The following is a 22516-nucleotide window of genomic DNA, read 5'->3' on the forward strand; positions in this document are numbered from 1 at the left end:
TGTTACCTAAATTTATTTTCAAATATATTCTCCCGTTGTGGGATGGCTTAGCCGACGGGTTTAACCGGGTTACAATTTTATTTAAATCATTTGGTTTATAAATTTTAGTTTTTTGTGGTTTTTATCTGATTTGAAAGTTCAAGATTTTGATAAAAATCTAACCAATCACTAATTCAGTTCACATTCGATCTAGATCTGCCATCATGTCAATCTAAAATTTATGGTGAAACGATTAATATTTTAAACTTTCATAAACTTGATGAATTTAAACCAATATAAGTTTGTATTATAAATGTTATGCTAAATAAATAAATCTATTTACAAATGTAATATCTCAAATAAAAATTTCACCCTGTGCAATAGCACGGGTTATTACCTAGATTTATTTTCAAACACAAGAATATTTGGTATTTCTTCATCAAGTTTCTTGATTCATTAAGATAATCTATATATACATTATATATTGCAAATCTGATTACTAACTTAGTTTTTGAAATTAATCCCGTATGTACGTGCGGGTCCGAACCTAGTTTTTCCATGAAATCTAAATTTTTGAAAAAAAATCTCATACTATTTTTAGCAAGATTTTATCCAAGATTAACTAATCTTTTCTATTTACTTATTCGATATTGACCAAAAAAATACCTTTAAAGATGTATTTTCTAAATATTTAAAGATATACATTAAAGTCTGTTTTTGTTGCTGTGTCACATGCATATTTTTCTTGTCTTTTTTTGTATTTTCTAAATATTTAAAAATATACATTGAAGTTTCCGCCAATTTTTTATCTTTTCTTTTACATTTTTTCTTGGCATTTAATGACTCTATATTTTTGTCCGACATCAGTTAAATGAAAAAAAAAAATGAATTCAAGCTCGTATATATATATATGTATATATATATTTTTTTTTTGACGATCAAACCCATATATTAAGTTATCGGAGATGATTCTCTTCGAGAGAGAACCAATTAGGTACCGACGAGCTTACATGGGAAAAACAGAAACCTCGTGCTTTTGCACATTTCGCAAGTTTATCGGCACGGATATTATCCTCTCGGGGAATATATCTAATACTAAAATTAGCAAATCTATCTCTGAAATGAATAAAATCCTTCAATTCTGATGAAAATGTCGGCCAATCCTCGATGTTAGACGTCATCCTTAGTAGGTCTGAACAATCCGTAGCAAAAAGAGCTTTATCCAGGTCCAACGCTAATAAGCACTCCATAGCCCAAATAAGGGTATCTAGCTCTGCATGTAATGGGGATAAGCTTCTGCGCGATCCTTTTAGTCCCATGTGCAGGATTCTATCACCGATAGACGCAATCCAGCCATGCCCACTCCTATCCACCCCTGTATGCCAAGATTCATCTATAAAGCATACAAGAGATTCTTGAGAAATTGGGATCAAAGATATACATGCTTCTACTACTGCTGGTGCTAAGTCTCTGTGATATATACAAGCATAGTCTCTGGTGCTAAGCATACAAGCATAGTCTCTGGTGCTAAGTCTATATTATATATATATATAATATAGAGTCATTAAATACACCGACATCTCAAGGTTGGTGTGAATGTATAAAGAAAGTTTCAAATACACCGAATGTAGATAAACACAATTACACAAATACAGATATATAGTTTATAATAGTAAAAACGACAAATATCCTACGGTAGTAATCTAAATTAGACATATATAGTGATAGTAATACACTAATAGAGAGAGACGAACAAACCTGTGACTCTCATAATCAAAACACACACAAACAAAAAAAAAACAAAAACAAGAACTTGAGAATGGAAAACGGAAGCTCCTCCGGCGACAACAAGTCTTCACCAAAACCGATCCGATGCAAAGGTTAGTGAAGATGAAAGCTTCTCAAAATATGTTTTTAAATCGTTGACCGGTGGATGGTACTCACGACGTTGACTTCATGTTTTCTAATGGCAGCTGCGGTTTGTAGGAAGGCCGGAGAGCCGTTGGTGATGGAAGAGATAATGGTTGCGCCGCCGCAGGCTTACGAAGTTCGGATCCGAATCATCTGCACCACGCTATGTCACAGTGACGTCACTTTCTGGAAACTCCAAGTAGTGTACTCTTCTCCTCTTCTTCTCTTCATCGCTTTAGGCATTTACAAATTAAACTGGTTTCAACATTTTACGTAAAAATCTATATTTTTCTTGTCGTATATGATATTCATTAGATAGATTCAATATTATAAATTTCTGGGACTACCCAAAAACGAAACTTATGATTAATTGTTTATTTTCTACGTGGATTCAAAATGTTGAATATATTGGTAAAAGAAACGAAACAGCCTCCAATGTCCAATATTGCCAGGCATGTTTTTTGTATTTTTGCCAATCACTAGTAAAAACAGATCATATTGTTACAGAATATTGCTACGAAATAAGTAATAGCAAAAAATAACCACGAAAAATTACTGAAAAGGACAAAATATTAGATCAGTAAATTTGTGGCAAATTAGTTAGTATTCGTAGCAAAGTAAAGACAAAAAGCTACAGATTAAATTTGTAGTAAACTTACTACAGATTTCGGGACAGAATTATTTGTAGCTATGGCGTGGTTACGAAAATGTCAAGTTGCGACAAATTATTCGTAGCAAAAAATATGTACAAGCACTTGTAGCAATTTAACGACAGAGAATAATAGTGTAGATAACTGTAGCGGACATATTGTGTCAATGTGTTGTGGGTAATTGTGGGTGTGAGGTATTAGTGTTTGCAACATAGAGTAGTGGAGACGATGACATAAGAACAAAGCAAAATTACATAGACACTAAGAACAAAGGAAAGTGGTGGAGACGATGACATAAAAACAAAACAACATAGATGTTATTAAAGCTAAAATGTTCAATTATCAACATTAGAACAAAGCAAAATTATATAGGTTAATCCATTCATAATCTACTAGGAGTACAAAACACAGAATGTCCTAATAATATATCCGACAATATGCATATCAACTGAAGAACAAAAAAAGGCATTAGTATATTGATATTAATACTAACAGAAAACAATCCAGCAGCCATTACATATTTCTCTTGCCATTAGAACTCAACTAACCAAGCGAGCTATAACATCATGCATAAAAATTGACTCTAGTTTATCAATTTATCACGAATTAAAATTTAATCTAGTAATTAGAAAAAATAATATAAGGAAAACTATTAAAATACAAATAAACAGACTTGTTTCCGATTGGCTAGTTCTTTAAGGTGAGGATCGCACCTCATTTGATATCCACCGTTGATAAAAGTAAAATCAACGGATACATTTACTTCTTTTACCTCGAGATTTACACACGTCTCTACGAGATCTTTGGCTTCCTTCCCTCCCTCATAGCCATGGCTGCTTTCACATGTACTTCTCGCCCTCCAGTTTCTCTCCGTTCGAATGGGATCTTTAACATCGGCTTCACACTCTTTGCTCGACGGATGTTCACCTTGTATCCTTCTTTCTCACTCTCCGGCTTCGTTGATCTCGATTCATCCTAGGGTATGTCTTCTCCTCCTTTTTTGTTGTCTTCTTCATTCGTTCTAGCTTCTGCTCGATCTTTCGGTTGGGTTGGATTTAAATATGACTGATTTAACTTTTCGAATTTTCGTATTGGGTTTTTAACCTAATTAATGTTGATTTGAGATTCGAAGCATATGTAAGATTTTTTCCCGTTTGTAATTCTTGACATCAGAGTGAAACATGGCAAAAGATGATGCTTATGAGTTTAGGAGCTTCACTGAGATTGATTGATGTTTGTCTCTTTTGTTGCAGTGGCTATCTGTTCAAAGCTTTTTTGCTTATCGGTGATTCTGGTCTGGGTTTATCATCTTTCGTACTCTCTCTCTCTTTAACATTGAACAGAGACACACACAAAAATATCAAATTATGGGTCCTTTGGAGTTCGATATTAGTTGTTCAAAGTCGTTATGCTTAGTTCTAACTTTACTATATGTATCATTGTTGCGTCTTTGTGTGTTTTAATATCCTGATATCTCTACTTTTAATTGATTTATGTTTATTTTCTCATTCACGCAGATATTGCTAAAAATTAAGACCCGTGTTCTTAAGGATATCAAAGAAGATGTTTCGAGGAAGAAGTTTCAATGGAAGAAGAAGAAGAAGCTGTAGATGTTTTTTTGTAACCAATTGGTCCAATTGGATGTGTAGTTTTTTATGTATATAATTATTTTTGTTAACTTTTACTTTTTTTTTTGTAAATTACCAGTATTAATATTAATAAATATTTCATTTATCTCATACATATTTGCAAATAACTGAATTAATATTAATAAATATCTCATTTATCTCATAATTATACCGTAGTAATTCGTAACCATTTTATCACTAGTTATAGTGTAGCTAACTGTCACAAATTAATGACGGACATTTTGTGGATTCTTGAAGCTAATTGTTACATATAATTCAAATGCTTTCCGTAACAAATACCTACAATAACCTGTGACATTTCGTAGCAATTTGCTACTATTTCATTGGTATCTATATTGTAGCAATTTGCGACAATTATCTACGACAAAAAATTTTGCTACGACCAAATAATTACTAACTATTTTTGTCACAAATCAGTAACAAAATTAATTTGGCTACAAAAAATACATTATAGCTACAAATATTTCCGTAACTATATAATTTGTTTTTACTAGTGAATACGTTATGTCATATCGGATTTAGATATTTTTTTTTTTTTTTTTTTTGTCAACCATCAAAGATTTAGATATTTTTTATATTTGTGGTCGTTGATACTTGATACTGAACACTCTGAGATTTATATAAAAAAAGTTTGGTATAAGCATTTACACTTTACAAAACTGGTTTTAATAGCCGACGATTTTAGATAGATCCAACATTATTATATCTTAACGTGACACAACGATTGACCCAATTAGTTACGGGTTGACCAAGAAAACAACTTAAACGAATGTTAACTTATGACTTGTTCTTTTTTCCTACACAAAGTTCTCGAATTCAAATATTTTATATAGCAAAAATGTATATATCAATGTTTTTAGTAAAAGAAACAAAAGACACCAAAAGGGTAGTGTCCCGTAGAGAGTTCTTTCTTTTGTGGCCAAGATTCAATATCTTCTTCGGTAGAAAAAAAATATCTTTAAAATCACAGTACATAAAATCTGATTTCTAGTATGGTGGAAAAAAAAATCCAGTGTTTGTCTATATGGGCCTTTGCGCAGCCAAAATTTTTAAATTGGGTATTTTTATCCGTACTTATAAGATTAGGCTTTTCTGATGGGCGAAATGACAAGTATACCCTCCTTGTCGAGGATAACCGTGATCTTCTGAACTTTTTGTTTTGTTTTGTTCATACGGTGATACAATCTGATTTTTCCGGCGATAATTCTTAATTTTTAATAAAGAAAACTAAACCCTAAGAGGATACTATCTAGTAAACCCAAGAGTACCAATTAAAACTTCCAATTCATCTTCACATCTAAACCAAATTAGAAAATTACATGTATACAATTGATAAAGAGAATGGCTACAAGAACTATATCGGTTGGATCCGAACAAAATGATTGAAGCGTTTAACAGCGATGAAGCCACCATTATCAAGGCGAGGCTCACAATCGTCATCGCCGCTGTTCATAAAGTCGAGATTGAAATTTAGTCATTCTTTAAATTAAGATCTTAGCCAACTTCTACTACTTTCTTCTCACCACCGGTCCACCACACAAACTGCCGTTATCACTGGATCTCATCATCACCACCATCTCATTTTCAACGTCGTCTTTTCGTATCTCTCCTCGTGGTCACCGGATCTCACCGTCGTCACCAGATTTTACCGTCATCACCGAATCTTATGATCGTCAATACTTTCGGGTTCACTTGATTTCATCATCGTCATCATCCTCACATTCACCAGATTCCATAATCTTCACCACCATCTCCATAAATCGTTGTTGATATCACATATAAGTTTTGTTTAGGTTAAACAATCGAAAGAAAATTGAGGGCAAAATTGTCTTTGTACAATCTAAAAAAGCCTAAATCTGTAAGTATAGATAGAAAGTCCGTATCCTACTATACTCATGAAAAAAAATGCCAATCTCATAATTGCATCCCAATATTAATGCTAGTCATGTTTAGTTTTTTTCTTTTGGTTTTGAATTACTGACTGACATGGTTCAAGAACCAAGATAGATATTTTAGTTATATGACACCTCATTTACATATTTAGTCATTTGTGGTCGTTAATACTAAACGTAACATGTACAGTCAGATTTACAAATTTTTGTCATGTTTCTGCAGGTTCCTCCAGCCTGCTTTCCGAGGATTCTAGGCCATGAGGCAATAGGGTAAGTCTATAGCTACTACGTCTATTCAATTTTTCTCATCCTCTTAACCTTTTCTTCTTTATAATTCTATTGAATATTTTGCTTAAATAGATAATGTCTTTAGCGTTAGCCTGACAAATAAACAGATTTTTTACACAATGAAAAAAGAAATTTCCGCTTTGGTGCTCATTTCTCCATTCATTCCAAACCTCAAGTGGAAAGAGCTTTGTTGGACTTTTTTTTAGTGGTCTAACGTTTTGAGACTTTCATAAGATTAAATGTATAGAGACATCCATTTATCTTTGGTCAGTCAACGTAAACATTCATGAATTTTTATTGGGATCTTTTTGTTCACTAACTAATTAACTATAGATGTCCATGTAAATGTTATTGAGCAAGAGTAGAATGAATGTTTTTGAAAAGTTAATGAAAAAAAAAACACAAATCTGAAACCGAAACAAACCAAACTACATGTAGGTTTTATACATGGCTTCAGTTTTTATAAAACTATGGGAGTAAGCTTGAAGATCAAGCTAATCAAGAAATGGAAATTGGAGATTATATTTAGGAGCTATCTAAATATAATCTATATATACATTTTTCAAGTACATTTAACAAATAAATCATGAAGTTGTCACCTATTTACAAGACTACCATTGACATTAATTATTAATTTGTTTTTCATTTAATTAATTAATATTAAGTTTCTATTTTTGAAAACAAGATTTCTCATCCTAAATAAATTTCCAAAACAATTGGAACCACTCCCGTTAGCATTAAGTATTAAGTTTATAAGTGATTTAATTAATATTAAGTTTTCAATTTTACAAAACAATATTTTCTCCATACACAAATTTCCTAAACAATCGGCCTAACCAAGACACGAATTGATTTTCGATCTTGGAGGAGGATCCGTGGCCGAGATTTTTGATCTCAACGCATTGATTTCCCCCTAAAATATATATTCAAAATCAAATATAAAATATATCATTTAAAAAACTAACAGTATGATTTTAAAAGGTAACAAACATATTTACCATTTAATTTGATATCTCATTTATAGATTTATTTTTATTTTGTATTACGTATTTAAAAATAATTTTTACTTTCATGGGTTTCATATGATGACTCTTTGCGGATTAAAATTTTTTGAATTTGTTGCCAGACCCGCCTAGCATGGCATGTTTGGAATATAGAACCAACACTAAAACTATTAGTTTATCTCATATATACTATAGATTTGTAATCATAGTTTTAAAAATTAACATATAAATTATTTAGTATATGAACTACAAAATATTACACATACTATAACACATTCTTAATATTCCAAAAAAAAAATTAAATATACATAAAAATATACACTAACATACTATATAGGCATATACTTCTGTTTAATTCTAGAGAACAAAACAAATCTAGAATTTTATATTCTATCTAATAACAAATTTAATGTAATTAGGTTATAAACTTTATAAAACATAAGAAGAAGAAAAAAAATTCTAAACAAAATTCTAAACTAATTAGAAAAAAGTTAATTAATTGAAAATTTGAAAACTAAATAAATTAAAAATTATTATTTAAAATACAATAATTTATAATTTAGTTCCGCGGTGTACCGCGGGTGAAATCCTAGTAGGAAGTTAAAAAAAGGAAGTTTTCCTATTAGGAATAGGAAATATATTTAGGAGTTTGATATATAAGGAGATGCTAAAGTTGTAGCATAACTTATGAATTGAAAGATTGAGTTTGAGAGAAAGAGAGACCAAAGGTTTGAGTTATTTTCTTTGGTATTAATAAAGAGAGTTATTCTTTATAGTTTGTGTTTTTATACATCTTTCAATTCTAGATTTGGTATCAGAACCTTGAGAAAAGAAGAGAGAGATAAGGATGGGTGATATCGTGCCATCTACGACACGACCTAAAGAAGGAGGAGGGTCTTCCATCGCATGTCCCATGCTCACCTCTACGAATTATACGGTATGGGCTATGCGTATGAAGATCACCCTCAAGGTTAACAAAGTTTGGGAGGTTATCGAGCCAGAATCTGAAGCAGAGACTGTGAGAACTAAAACCAAAATTCTCCTTCCGAAGTGTTTCTGAGCGGAGGAACCCACCACTGTTAAAGTTCCGAACTAAATTTAGAGTTTAAAGTGCTAAGAAAAAGTGTATATATTATTGCTCAAGAGAAAAGTTTTTTTTCCATCCCTTTTACAATGGCCCTCCTTACGTATTTATATCAGTTCATTACAATCAATGCCTAATAAATTCTCTACGTAAATCTTGCACCCTAATCAACCCGATTAATTGCGGGAATCTTTGACCGAGTCCGAGCTGCGAGATGATTCGGGGGATGCTTCTCTACGTTTCAACCTTTCATCGGGCTTAGTGGGCCGGTCCGTACTACATCCTTGGCCCATTTAGTGTGCTTAGTCTGGGCCTTAGCCCATTACCCGAGATGAACAATCGTGGGTACAACAGAGACCGTATCCACCGATTCCAAGAAAAATAATTTGGCCATAGCTTTACTCTTCCAGTCGATACCAGAAGCGCTTATTCTTCAGGTTGGTGAACTTGACACTGCAAAGAAGATCTGGGAAGCAGTTAAAGCAAGACATATGGGAACAGATAGAGTTAAAGAAGCACGCCTCCAAACCTTAACAGCTGAATTTGATCGCCTTAAGATGAAAGATTCAGAAACAATTGATGACTTTGTTGGGAAAATTTCTGAAATTTCATCAAAATCAGCCGCTTTAGGAGTCAACATGGAGGAATCTAAATTGGTCAAGAAGTTTCTTAAAAGTTTACCTCGCAAGAAGTTTATACACATTGTTGCTGCTTTGGAACAAGTGTTAGATATTAACACCAATAGCTTCGAAGACATTGTTGGTCAGTTAAAAACATATGAAGAACGTATCTTTGAAGAAGAAGGAGCTACTCAAGAAGACCAAGGGAAGCTTATGTACTCAGAGGCTCCATCAGGAGGATATCGAGACTTTAGAAGCAATTTTAGGAGCGATTTTCGAGGACGAGGTCGAGGTGGTCGCTCGTTCTACAGGGGAAGAGGCAGAGGACGTTACATTGATACGAGAGATGCATCAAAAGTAACATGTTTTCGGTGTGATAAGTTGGGACACTTTGCCTCAAGCTATCATGATCGTTTACTCAAGCTACAAGAAGCTCAAGAAGTTGACAACTCAGATTCACAAAACGCTGATGAACTCATGATGCACGAGGTCGTATACCTGAATGAGAAGCACTGCAAACCAAGCGATTACGAAACCAACACCGGCGAAGAGAACATATGGTACCTTAATAACGGCGCTAGTAACCATATGACAGGAGATCGTCGGTACTTTAATAAGATTTATGGATCTGTTACAGGCAAAGTACGATTTGGAGATGATTCACGAATTGACATCAAGGGAAAAGGCTCAATCTCTTTCATTGATATGTATGGAGAACCTCGCATAATGACAGATGTGTATTACATCCCAAACCTAAAGAGTAACATTATTAGCTTGGGACAAGCCACAGAATCCGGGTGTGATATAAGGATGCGAGGAGGATGTCTCATGATGCATGATTCACAGGGGAAGCTACTTGCTAAAGCAGAAAAATCGAGAAATCGTTTGTACAAGGTTCGTATAGGGATACAGAGTACCACATGTCTTAACCTCTCGGATATAAGTGAATCAAGCCGGTGGCACGCCATGCTGGGACATGTTAACTTCGAAACCATCAAGTCCATGGTACAGAGAGAACTAGTTCAAGGAATTCCACACGTCTCTTTTGGTAAGGAATTATGCGGGTCATGCTTACTTGGGAAACAAGCAAGACAAATGTTCCCTCAATCTACCTCATTTCGAGAAAATAGGATCCTTGAGCTTGTCCATGGTGATTTGTGTGGCCCCATAACACCGAGTACAGCCGCAGGTAAGAGATATATATTTGTGCTCATTGATGACCATTCCAGGTGTATGTGGACAATCCTTCTCAGAGAAAAGAGTGAAGCATTTGAGAAATTTAGAAACTTTAAACGCTTAGTGGAACATGAGTCAGGTGCCACCATCAAAGTCTTCCGAACAGATAGAGGAGGAGAGTTTGTGTCACAAGAATTCAATTCATTCTGTGAAGTTGCTAGTATACAACGACATCTCACTGCTCCATATTCTCCACAACAAAACGGTGTGGTCGAGAGACGCAACAAGACATTGATGGAAATGACAAGAAGCATCCTAAAGCACATGCATGTACCTAACTACTTGTGGGGAGAAGCAGTTAGCCATTCTACCTATCTTTTGAACAGAATTGCTACAAGAGCACTCAAGGATACAACTCCGTATGAAGCTTTCAGGACTAAGAAACCCAACATTGATCATCTAAGAATTTTTGGGTGTATTAGTTACGCAAAGATTGACAGGCCATTGTTAAAGAAACTTGATGACAGATCAAACATGCTTGTTCATCTAGGTACGGAACCGGGAACCAAAGCTTATCGACTTCTTGATCCTCAATCTCGAAAAATCATTGTAAGCCGTGATGTGATTTTCGATGAAACAAAAGGGTGGAATTGGAGGAAGGATAGTAGAGAACAGAGTAGTGACGGAAATTTCAGCATCACTCTTGGTGAGTTCGGTAATCATGGTATTGAAGAAGCAAGGGAGAATCTTGAGAAACAGAGTTATGAGGATGGAAACAAGAGTCACGATGAGAGTGAAAATGCAGATTCAGATAAAAGTGATGAGCCTGCAAACAATGGAGAAGACGCAAGAGTTAGAGAAGCTGAGATTGAAGAAGAACACCAGTCACCACCGGTACTGAGGAAATCACAGAGACAGAGCAACAAACCCAAGTATCTTCAGGACTATGTTCTACTAGCTGAAGAAGAAGGAGAGATACTACTGCTATGCTTAAACAATGAGCCAAGGAATTTCTATGAAGCTAAGGAGATAAGGGAATGGATGTTGGCGTGTGAAGATGAGATAGGCTCCATTGAGAAATTGAATACTTGGAATTTAGTAGACTTGCCGGTTGGGGCAAAACCGATTGGACTTAAGTGGGTCTTCAAACTCAAAAGGAACTCAGATGGAAGTATAAATAAATACAAGGCTCGGCTTGTTGCAAAAGGGTATGTACAACAATATGGTGTAGACTTTGAGGAAGTGTTTGCTCCAGTAGCTAGAATAGAAACCATATGACTACTTATCATACTTGCAGCGTCTAATGGCTGGGAAATTCATCATCTGGATGTTAAAACAGCTTTCCTCCATGGAGAACTAAGAGAAATAGTGTATGTAACACAACCAGAGGGCTTTGAGAAGAAAGGAAGTGAGAACAAGGTTTATAAATTAAACAAAGCTTTGTTTGGTCTGCGACAAGCTCCTAGAGCATGGAACAACAAGTTGAATCACATTCTTACAGAATTGCATTTCATCAAGTGCTCTAAAGAGCCATCTGTGTATCGAAAGGAGGAACAAGGAGGTCATCTTATTATTGCAGTATATGTCGATGACTTATTTGTCACTGGAACTGATTCATATCGCATTAACAGGTTCAAAGAGGAGATGGCCGCAAAGTTTGGGATGAGTGATCTCGGGAAGCTTACATACTATCTTGGAATCGAAGTAGATCAGCATAGCAAAGGCATAACACTAAACCAGCGATGGTATGCACTCAAGATCTTGGAGGAAGCAGGACTGAGGGACTGTAATCCGGTTTATTCACCCATGGAAGAAGGTCTGCAACTATCAAAAGCCAAAGGAGATAGAGAGATTGATTCTACTAATTTTAGAAAGAATGTTGGCTGTCTTCGATACTTGCTTCATACGAGACCAGATATGTCATATTGTGTGAGTGTTCTAAGTAGATACATGCATAGTCCCAGAGCTCCACATGGTGATGCTATGAGACAGTGTTTGAGATACTTGAAACACACTACTAACTTGGGTATAACCTTCACGCGATGTGACAAAATACCAAGTCTTGTAGGATATAGTGATTCAAGTCACAATGTTGATCCAGATGATGGAAGAAGCACGGCGGGACACATATTCTACCTTGTAGAAAGTCCAATTACTTGGTGCACACAAAAAAAGGATACAGTGGTGATGTCTTCATGTGAGGCTGAGTTTATGGCAGCCACTGAAGCAGCGAAGCAAGCAATTTGGCTTCAAGATTTGCTTGGAGAGATTACAGGTGCTCCAACTGAAAAAGTGACAATTCTATTGGATAATAAATTGGATATTGCACTCACAAAGAATCCGGTGTTTCACGGTCGAAGTAAACACATTCACCGGCGATATCACTTCATAAGAGAATGCATAGAGAACGGACAGTTGGGAGTTGAGCATGTACCAGGGAATGAACAAAAGGCTGATATACTTACTAAGGCACTTGGGAGGAATAAGTTCAAGGAAATGAGAGAGTTCATAGGAGTTCAAGATTTAGCAAAAGACTTCAAGCTTAAAGGGGATAATGTTGGAGTAAGCTTGAAGTAAGCTTGGAGATCAAGCTAATCAAGAAATGGAAATTGGAGATTATATTTAGGAGCTATCTAAATATAATAGGAAATTAAAAAAGAGGAAATTTTCCTATTAGGAATAGGAAATATATTTATGAGTTTTATATATAAGGAGATGCTAAAGTTGTAGCATGACTTATGAATTGAGAGATTGAGTTTGAGAGAAAGAGAGACCAAAGTTTTGAGTTATTTTCTTTGGTATTAATAAAGAAGAGTTATTCTTTATAGTTTATGTTTTTATACATCTTTCAGTTCTAGAAAAACTGACAAACCAAAACCTAAGAATATCACAACGAAGCAAACCAAAAACTGATGAACCAAAATCTAGCTTAAAAAAAAGCATTAAATCAAAACTAAACGGTAATTCAGAATGTTCACAATTATGTGGTCCTATAATTAGAAGCACTGGCGGATCCAGACAAATATTTTGACTGGGGCACAAAACATATATATTTAGAATATTAAAACTATATAGTAAACCATATTTAAAAATATCTTTTTGATAACTTGAATTTGCATCTTTAATGAGCCAAAGTTTTAAAAGTATTTTTTCTATTGGTATAAAAATATCTTTTAAAAATATTAATTAGAAAATACACAATTACAAACTTACAATTCAGTATAAAATAGACATTTAAATTTACTTTTCTAACCATATCACACAAACTTAAACCCTAAAAAATAATAAATTATTTATAAACTGATAATATTTTTAATGTTACTAATTTGCTTGTTTTACTATCAATTATTAATTAAGATATATGTATAGTACAGTAAAAATAATTCATTCAAAAATTAAAATGGAAATAGAAAAATTAAACGAAACTAAAATCATATAAATTTATTAAAGAAAAATAAAATTTAATAGAATAAAAAAATGCAAAATGCATCTCGTAGGCAAAAAAGGAATTAAAAGGAAATGACTAACAAAGGCATAAAACAAGTATAAAATTGTAACCTCCAAAAAAGAGAAAAATAAAATAGAACAAATAGACAAATAGGGTTTGAACTCAAGACCACATAATTCACATGGGTGCCTATTTTCCAAATGAGCTGAAGGACATAAATACACATAACCACTGGCTAATTGTTAAAAAGTAGTATGGGGCACGTGCTCCACCTACTTATTGCCTAGATCCGCCCCTGATTAGAAGACAAAAGATAGTGGGCGTAAGAAAATGAGGGAAGGAGAGAAAGAAACTATAGTAAGATATGGTTGGATAAAGAGAGTAAATATCACCAAAATAATGTGTGAATTTGTATTAAAAAAAAAAAATCACCCACACCCACTAATCCACATTATATCTCACAACTAGGAAATAATTAATCTATGTAATTTTCTTATTGAACATTTTGCATAAACCAATATATCTTGCTAGATTTCTAAATCAAGAAAAATGCATAGGAAACCCAAGAAAAATCCAAAGTTACACACTTCAAAGCGTTTTTTGAACAAATAGAAATATTGATGTAAGTGACATTTGATTATGCAGAATAGTGGAAAGTGTTGGTGAAAACGTAAAGGAAGTGGTCGAAGGAGACACTGTACTACCAACGTTCATGTCTGACTGTGGTGAATGTGTTGACTGCAAATCTCACAAAAGCAACTTATGCAGCAAATTTCCCTTCAAAGTATCGCCATGGATGCCAAGATACGAAAATTCGAGCAGATTCACTGACCTCAATGGCCAAACTCTCTTTCATTTCTTGAACGTCTCCAGCTTTAGCGAATACACTGTTCTTGATGTTGCTAACGTTGTTAAGATCGATTCTTCGGTTCCTCCTAGTCGTGCTTGTCTTCTCAGCTGCGGAGTTTCCACTGGTACATCACTTTATTGGAAATATATTATATATATCTAAAATATGGTAGTCTTTGATTTAATTTGATGGAGTTACATTGATTATTCTTTAGGTGTTGGTGCTGCTTGGGAGACTGCCAAAGTTAAACAAGGACCAACAGTTGTGATTTTTGGACTTGGTTCTATCGGACTAGCGGTAAAATTACTATTAAGACTAATGATCATGTAGTTATAAGTCTTTCTTGATTATGAGTTGCTAAAATGAATAAATGTGTGGATTTTTCCAGGTTGCAGAGGGTGCAAGACTTTGTGGTGCCTCTAGAATCATTGGTGTGGATATAAACCCTGCCAAATTCCAAGTTGGTTAGTAATTTTCTTTACTCAATATTTATATAAATTGCTTAATTCTTTTTTCCTTGTTTTTCTTCTGTTTTTGAACAACTATTGCTGAAATCTCTATGTATTTTAAAATACACCATATCGTAATAGTTTTAACATCATGTTTTTGCAGGGCAAAAATTTGGAGTTACCGAGTTTGTAAACTCTTTGACATGTGAAAACAAGCGTGTTAGCGAGGTAATGGCACATAGTATATAGATCAATCATCAATGGACATTAATTGATAAAACATATAACTTAAATATTTTTGTGTTTAGGTGATCAATGAGATGACTGGTGGGGGAGCGGACTATTGCTTTGAGTGTGTTGGAAGTAGTTTTTTGGTTGAAGAAGCTTATGCTTGCTGTAGAAAGGTATTGTGGCATTGATCTCTACCTAAAACCAACGTAGAACTAGATTTAGAATTACATCAAATAAGTCGAAGAATGTTAGAGGATTTAACTTCTGCATGGTACAATCAACATTTAGGGATGGGGAAAGACGATAACTCTAGGTGTGGACAAGCCGGGTTCACAGATATGTTTAAACTCGTCTGATGTTCTTCACCAAGGGAAGATTTTGATGGGTTTGTTGTTTGGAGGTTTGAAGGCTAAAACACACATTCCGCTTCTTCTGAAACGCTATTTGAACAAGGAGCTTGAATTGGATAAGTTTGTGACACTTGAGATGAAATTCGAGGACATCAACGACGCGTTCCAGCTACTCGTTGAAGGGAAATGCATCAGGTGTGTCTTGTGGATGAGCTAAGTGAATTGGTTTATTTTATCTTTTAATATTTTACATCCATGTCATATATATGATTCATGTGCAACTATTTTTATTGGTTTGAACTTTGAAATCAAAACAACCAAATGCCAAAGAGCAAACAAAATAAAAATAAAAACTTAATGTGTTGTACTGAAAAATAAGCAAAGAACAAACAATGTTTTATTCATTTTATGGTATTGTATTTTGTAACATATTTTATGACCAAATAGACTATATTTAAGGCAAGAGGAGTAGCAGAGAACATTTCGGAAGCCATAAATAGAATTATTTTGTACAAAAGCAATAACCAACTGTTACAACACAATTTTTACAATTAAACTAGATTGATACCTGCGCTACACTGCGGAATTGTTTTTAAAATTTTAAAATGTTGTTTTCTATTTGGAAGTAACTTTTTAATGTTGTTTGGAATTAACTGTCATAGTAAAGTTTTTGATAGTGTTTAATGTAATTTTTATTTTGATTTTTGTTTTCTAGTCATTATTTATTGCATCATTTTTTATTATATAATTTGTAATAATTAAATTATATATTATTTGAAATCACTATAATATTAAATCATCTGCGTAAAGAATCTCTAGAAAACAAACTACTGCTAAACAGAGGAGGACCAAAAGGATGAAGAATATTGTAATATTCCATATATATTAGTGTTCACAAAAAATGTGTGTGTTTGTATATATACGGGTAGAAATATTTCAAAACCCGAGCATAAAATGGTATATAGCTTTTTTTTTCTTTTTTTCTTTGTATAATTTTGTTCATCTTATAAATTATAAAGCATGTGTTATCTGTAATGTTGGTCATAAAATATGTTACAAACCAACATGTGTATTACACATGCTTTACATAAACATGTGTATTACATAAACATGTGTATTACATAATTTTTTTCTTTTTTTCTTTGTATAATTTTGTTCATCTTATAAATTATAAAGCATGTGTTATCTGTAATGTTGGTCATACTTTTACATAAAGCATGTGTGATCCTCAAACCAACGTTTCTGTAATTAAATTAATCATTCAGCAAAAGTCTAAGGTAAAAATATGTAAACGTTCTAAATCAACAAAATTGTATTTTAAAATTACAGGATCATCAGACAATTAATCTTTATGCACAAGTTTGTGAATACAAAACATTGATCAATAAAAAAAATTAATACAAACTCTGTGATTCGAATAACACATCAATACAACAAACGAAGTTAATCATCCATCTCCAATTGGAGAAGATGATGTACACAGAAGACAATTTTGTCTGTTCCTTCATCAAGAAAGTTTATAGAAATGACGAAAGGGAAGCATATACATGATATTGACACAAAACATATGAATTACCCCGATTGATTTATAAGAAGACTTGGAGGTAGAGAATCGAAGAAGAGGAGAAAATTTGAAAGACGAAATAGAAGATCAAGTGCTAGTAGCAGTTGTTCAAGAATCTATAGACATGTCAATTAGGACCAAAGCTCGTGGGCTAGTCCGGTCTGGTCCTGAAAAATATCAGGTTTGGACTTAAATATATATGTCCAGAAAAAATCGGGTTTTTCGGGCTCAATCTGTTCGACCTATAGGGTATTTTGGGCTTAGCCTAATCGGGCTCAGGCCAGTCTGAAAGCCCTTAAATAAATATTTTTACTTTTTTGTTAACATTTTTATTTGATTGGAATATTTGATTAATTATTTATTGTAAATAAAATTTATAACTCTAATCCTAGTTTTCATAACTTAAAAACTTTACTTATAACTTTTAAAATCTTTATCTATGATATTTTATATGATTTCTATATTGTTTTATTTGGTTCAAGTATAAAAAATTATTTGGTTTTAAACTTTTTCTTTTAAATTAGATTGGTTTTAGTGAATATTGATGAATTATATGAATTTTGATTGATTCGTTTTATAATGCAGCTTTAAACATTGCTTTTTATGACATGTTATAGAATTAGAAGTTTGTTTTTTTCGTAAAAAAGCTCGGGAAAGCTCGAAAAAGCCCTGTAGCCTTGTTAGGGCCGGGCCGGTGAAATATAGGCACGGAATATTTCAGTCCGGGCTGGGCTGGGCTCAAATATATGCGGGCTTTGCAGGTTTTGGGCCGGGCCTGGCCGGGGAAGCCCGATTGATACTCCTAAAAATCTAAAAGCCATTGTAAGCTAAAAAAACCTCAATCTTGGTCTTTGATTTTAGAACATATGGGAAAAAGAAGAAGAAGATATCTTGGTTTTCTTTTTGGGCTTGGGAATATTATAATTGATACTCGAGCATTGAAGAGAGGACAATTATGTGTCAACCTAGGAAATAAAAGCTGATATGTATTAATTATTTTAATTTGATATGAACCACCCGGAAGGAGAGCGAGAACAAGATAGGTTTCATAAAAGCTATTATGATCGCCAAGCTCCGTGACCACCTGAACCAGAACTTAAGCTCACGGTACCTACATTTGCCGGGAAGGAAGACCCAAGAGCATACCTTGATTGGGAGAGTCTCATGGACCATGTCTTCTTGTGCTATCACTACAAAGAGCAACGAAAGGTTGCTTATGTTGCGGCTTAACTCACGTATTATGCTCTTACATGGTGGGACCGAGACTTATTCGAACGAAGAAGGAACCGAGCGCGACCCATCCCAACTTGGAATGCTATGAAGGCTATCATGAGGAGACGCAATGTTCCACCCATGTACCACGACGAGATGCAAAAAATAAATGGAGGCTATCTCAAGGAACCAAGAGTGTGGAAGATTACTATGAAGAGTTCAAAAATTTATGGAACCGACTCCAATTGGACGAATCGAAAGAAGCTCTTATGGCTTAATTCTTATATAAAATACAAGATCGGATTGCTAGGATGGTTGAGACGCAACCGTATGCGAGTTTCGAAGAATTATTGCACCTCGCTATGCAAATCAAACAACAAATCAAGAGGAAGGTCGCAATTGTTAGTCGTAACCGGACCCAAGTAATTCCTACTTTGTCACCAAACGCATCACCATCCCACAATCCTACCCGAGGCTAAAACATAATTAAACCAGCTATTGTGGAGACTTGTTCAAACCTAAGAAGTAACCGAGGGACGACCGCCAAGATCCAAAGGGGCAGATCAATTCAATGACCTAAGGAATTAAGACATTGAGTGCTTCAAATATCATGGAAGGGACCACTATACACGAGACTATCTGACCAGCGTACCAGGATAATTAGCGCATCCGGAGAAGTTGAATAGGATGAGGCTGAACCGGTCAAGAAGGAAGAAGGGATGGACCTTGAAGAAGCCATTGTTAAACCATACATTGGGGAACTTCTCATGATACGACGAATCCTAGCACCAATCAAGCTCTAGAGGATGCGAACGGACGGGACAACATCTTCCACACTCAATGCACGGTGAGCGAGAAGGTTTGTGGTTTGATCATAAATGGGGGCTCTTGCACTAATTTAGCAAGCTCTTATATGATCAATAAACTTTCTCTTAACACCACAAACCACCCCAATCCTTATAAGCTTAAATGGTTGACAAGACCGTGATAAAATTCAATGAGCAATACATGGTTTCGTTTAGTGTGGTTCCAATGCAAGCTGGCCACCTCTTATTAAGGCGTCCTTGGCAGTTAGACAAGGGAACTTCACATTGGGGCCACACCAACCAATACTCTTTTATTAATGATAATAAACGCCTTAGCTTAAAACATTTATCACCCACTCAGGTGAATGAAATGCAAGCCAAGTTGTCTAAGAATACCAGCACTAAAATGAACTTTTTAATTAATTATAGTAATATTAGGAAGTCTCTTAGTGATTCTGCTTGTCATGTACTACTCATGGTGTTTAAAGATATTTAAAGTATAGGGACCAAAGAGAACTACTTGTTGGACGGAGTCAAGCCTAGGCGTCTTCCCGGGGGAACAACCATGCGTATTACCACTTATCCAAGAGCTTAGGGTGGACAAAGAGGAGATCAAAGCCATTGAAGGATGGTCGACCCCTACCAGCATCGCACCAGTCTGAAGCTTCCATAATCTAGTGAGTGTCTTTCTTTGGTTTGTTAAGGCTTTTAGCACCATAGCTACACCTTTCACCACCATTATCCAGAAGGGTGTTGAGTTCGTCAAGAAGCTTCATGCCAAGATCAACGACAACGCCTACCACATCAAATTACCTGGAGAGTTCCAAAAATCTACTTCATTCAACGTTATTGACTTAGCCCCTTTTGATGTAGGTGATGGGCAAGTTTTGTGGACTAAACCTTTACAAGGGGAGGGGATGATTTAACCCAGATGACCGACCCAGATCTGAGACTAATGGATTAGGCCAAACTCCAAGACTAGTACCAGGAGCCAAGACACGAAGCAACAACACAACCAGGACCCTCTGGAATAAGTGTAATCTGCTGGCCCCCAGGATTGTCCGAGAGAATGAGCTGCATGATCAAAGAATTGTCCGAGAGCGTGAGCTTCATGATCAAGAACAATGTCCAAGGAATCCACCAATAGCGTCTGAAGCCACCCAGACGGTCTTCACCATTACCCAATGGTGAAGACACCAAAGTCATTAGAAGGAGTCGTACTCTTTTTCCTACTTCGGGTTTTTTTCCAATGGGTTTACCGAAGGGGTTTTAATGAGGCAACAAGCTCTAATGCATCACCACGTCCTTCCCAATGATGAGGCAATCCTATCCTTTTTTTTCCTTTCTTTTGAGCTATCTAGTGATTGTTAGCTTTGCTTTATCTAAAGGCCATGTGTGTGCTTTAGCTTTGACCACATGTTAGGGTTATGTGTCTCCCTTTATGTAAGCTAGCCTATAGCTATTTTTTTTATGATTTTTATAATTATTAAATTAATATTTGTACCCGGTAAAAATAGTTTCTGGATCCGCTATTGCTACTGTGCTAGAATTTGTACACAACTTGACAAAGTTATAATTAAATATAGCGTCTGAATTATGGTTTACATGATTCGTTTAATTACTCAAGTAAAAGTCTAAAACTAAATCATAAGAGTATCAATATAATGAAACATTTTGTAGCCAGCAATGAATCAAAGCGATTTGAGATTGTAGCGCACCAATCTAAATGTTTTGCCTTTACCATCACTAGATTCTTAGTTTGAAAGTTTGAATATATGAGCTAGTGACACATATTTTAGCTTTAGAAAAAAATAAGATTATATATAATCAAATTTCTAAATGGCTAAAATGTAGGTTTTCAAATGTAAAAATGATTTGAAACTATAAGTAAAAAAATAAAAATAATCTCACAAATTAAGATGTAATTTTGGATTAAAAGATAATGTTTAGACATTATTTTGAAATGCATAAGATTTCAACTAAAAAAATTAAAATAAATATTTCATTTAAAATAAGCCTACAATGCGGTGTTTGGAAATCCCTATTTACATAATTGTCCATTGTGATATATAATGATCAGCCTTTACATAATACAAGATTAGAGTGTCTCACCATGGCATACCGTCAGGTTATTTTGGTGGCCAATTACGTAAAATTGAGGCACCCAAACACCGCATTGTAGGAACCTTATGTTCTTCGTTTATACATCCTTAGTTAGACACTTTATCCTACTGTCACACACGCTCCTACTTATTATTCTTTTAGATTTATGGGTATAGTAGGAAATCAATCATAGATTTGCTAAATGCTTGATAAGATTGAAAGGCAGACTTGTAATCTGGCTCAATATTTCAAATGAAAGTAACAATAGTTCTATTGTAAACGATTTAGTTCAAATGTAAAACGAAAAATTAGACAAAAGAACAAAGAAAAAATTATAACTATTTCTATTTTATAAAGTAAACTATTTTCTCTACATCATTGAGCTTTTCCCACAAAATCGAAAAATAAGAAAACTGAAAGATCATCACATCAAGGATTCACCTGAAATTTGTAACAGAGTAAGAGACGTTTGACTCTTCTCTTTTAGAGAAAACAGAAATGAGAAATAAACTCTAATTAACTGGAACTTGTTATTTACATCAACTACAACACTGAGGTATATAGAAAACAAACAAACACTACTACATCATAATGAGTTGTATCTCTTTGTACTTGTGATTCTTGGATGAACGACACAAACCAAAACATCACGACTTAAAAGCGTTTCGACTCTGGAAACTCAATTACGACCAACAATAAAACTCAAATCGGAGAACCATGAAATTGAAAGCGACAAATTACTTGGGAGACTAAAGAACACTTGGAATATTGTAACTGACGGTGGTATCTCTACAAAATCAAAGGGTAAATCACAACTACGATAGCCAGAGCAATGAAGCAATCACTGGACTGATAAATGCAAAATGAAAATTTTTAAAAGAAGAAAATAGGGTTTGTTAATTAGGAAGCTCTATATATGAGAGAACGAAGAAGTGTGATGCTTGAACGAAGCAGTTCACAATATATGAGACAGCAAAGGAATGTGATGGTTGAACGAAGCAGTGTGAACGTGTGGACGTAATCCTTGGCTGTGAAAAGATGAGAAGAAAAAACTATTTTCAACCTTAAGATCAATTTTCTTTTTATCTAAAGTGGTAGATTTAGCAGACCCTTAAAAATAGGTTTGCTAACTTTAGAGCAAAAACACTTGTTTCTCATGTATTCAATTTTATTTTTGTAACTAATATTTATTGAAATATACTAATATTCTCATGATCTTAGGTTCGGTGTGGACTCTTTTGTATAAAATT

The 22516-nt window shown here is 34.4% G+C and overlaps 1 protein-coding gene and 1 long non-coding RNA gene across 3 annotated transcripts; both read left to right on the forward strand.

Annotated features, from left to right (window-relative positions):
- Positions 1-1404: 1404 nt before the first annotated feature.
- Positions 1405-15956, forward strand: LOC104786209 (alcohol dehydrogenase-like 7). 2 transcript variants are annotated; one of them, XM_087513370.1, is made up of 9 exons: positions 1405-1859; positions 1953-2089; positions 6305-6351; positions 14347-14675; positions 14766-14848; positions 14940-15015; positions 15164-15228; positions 15309-15404; positions 15520-15956. In XM_087513370.1, the coding sequence occupies exons 1-9, from the start codon at positions 1799-1801 to the stop codon at positions 15796-15798; spliced, it is 1173 nt and encodes a 390-aa protein (XP_087369496.1). In that variant the 5' UTR covers positions 1405-1798; the 3' UTR covers positions 15799-15956. The 2 variants fall into 2 exon arrangements, with proteins under 2 accessions (XP_087369496.1, XP_087369497.1); XM_087513371.1 differs by lacking the exons at positions 1405-1859; positions 1953-2089 and adding an exon at positions 5042-5130.
- On the forward strand, positions 3238-4279 carry LOC147943400 (uncharacterized). Its single transcript, XR_015598524.1, has 3 exons — positions 3238-3520; positions 3794-3834; positions 4058-4279. It is a non-coding gene; the product is annotated as an uncharacterized LOC147943400 (long non-coding RNA).
- Positions 15957-22516: the final 6560 nt, after the last annotated feature.

Source organism: Camelina sativa, chromosome 5 (genome assembly GCF_030686135.1).
Source record: "Camelina sativa cultivar CO46 ecotype springtype chromosome 5, ASM3068613v1".
NCBI classification, from domain to species: Eukaryota; Viridiplantae; Streptophyta; class Magnoliopsida; order Brassicales; family Brassicaceae; genus Camelina; species Camelina sativa.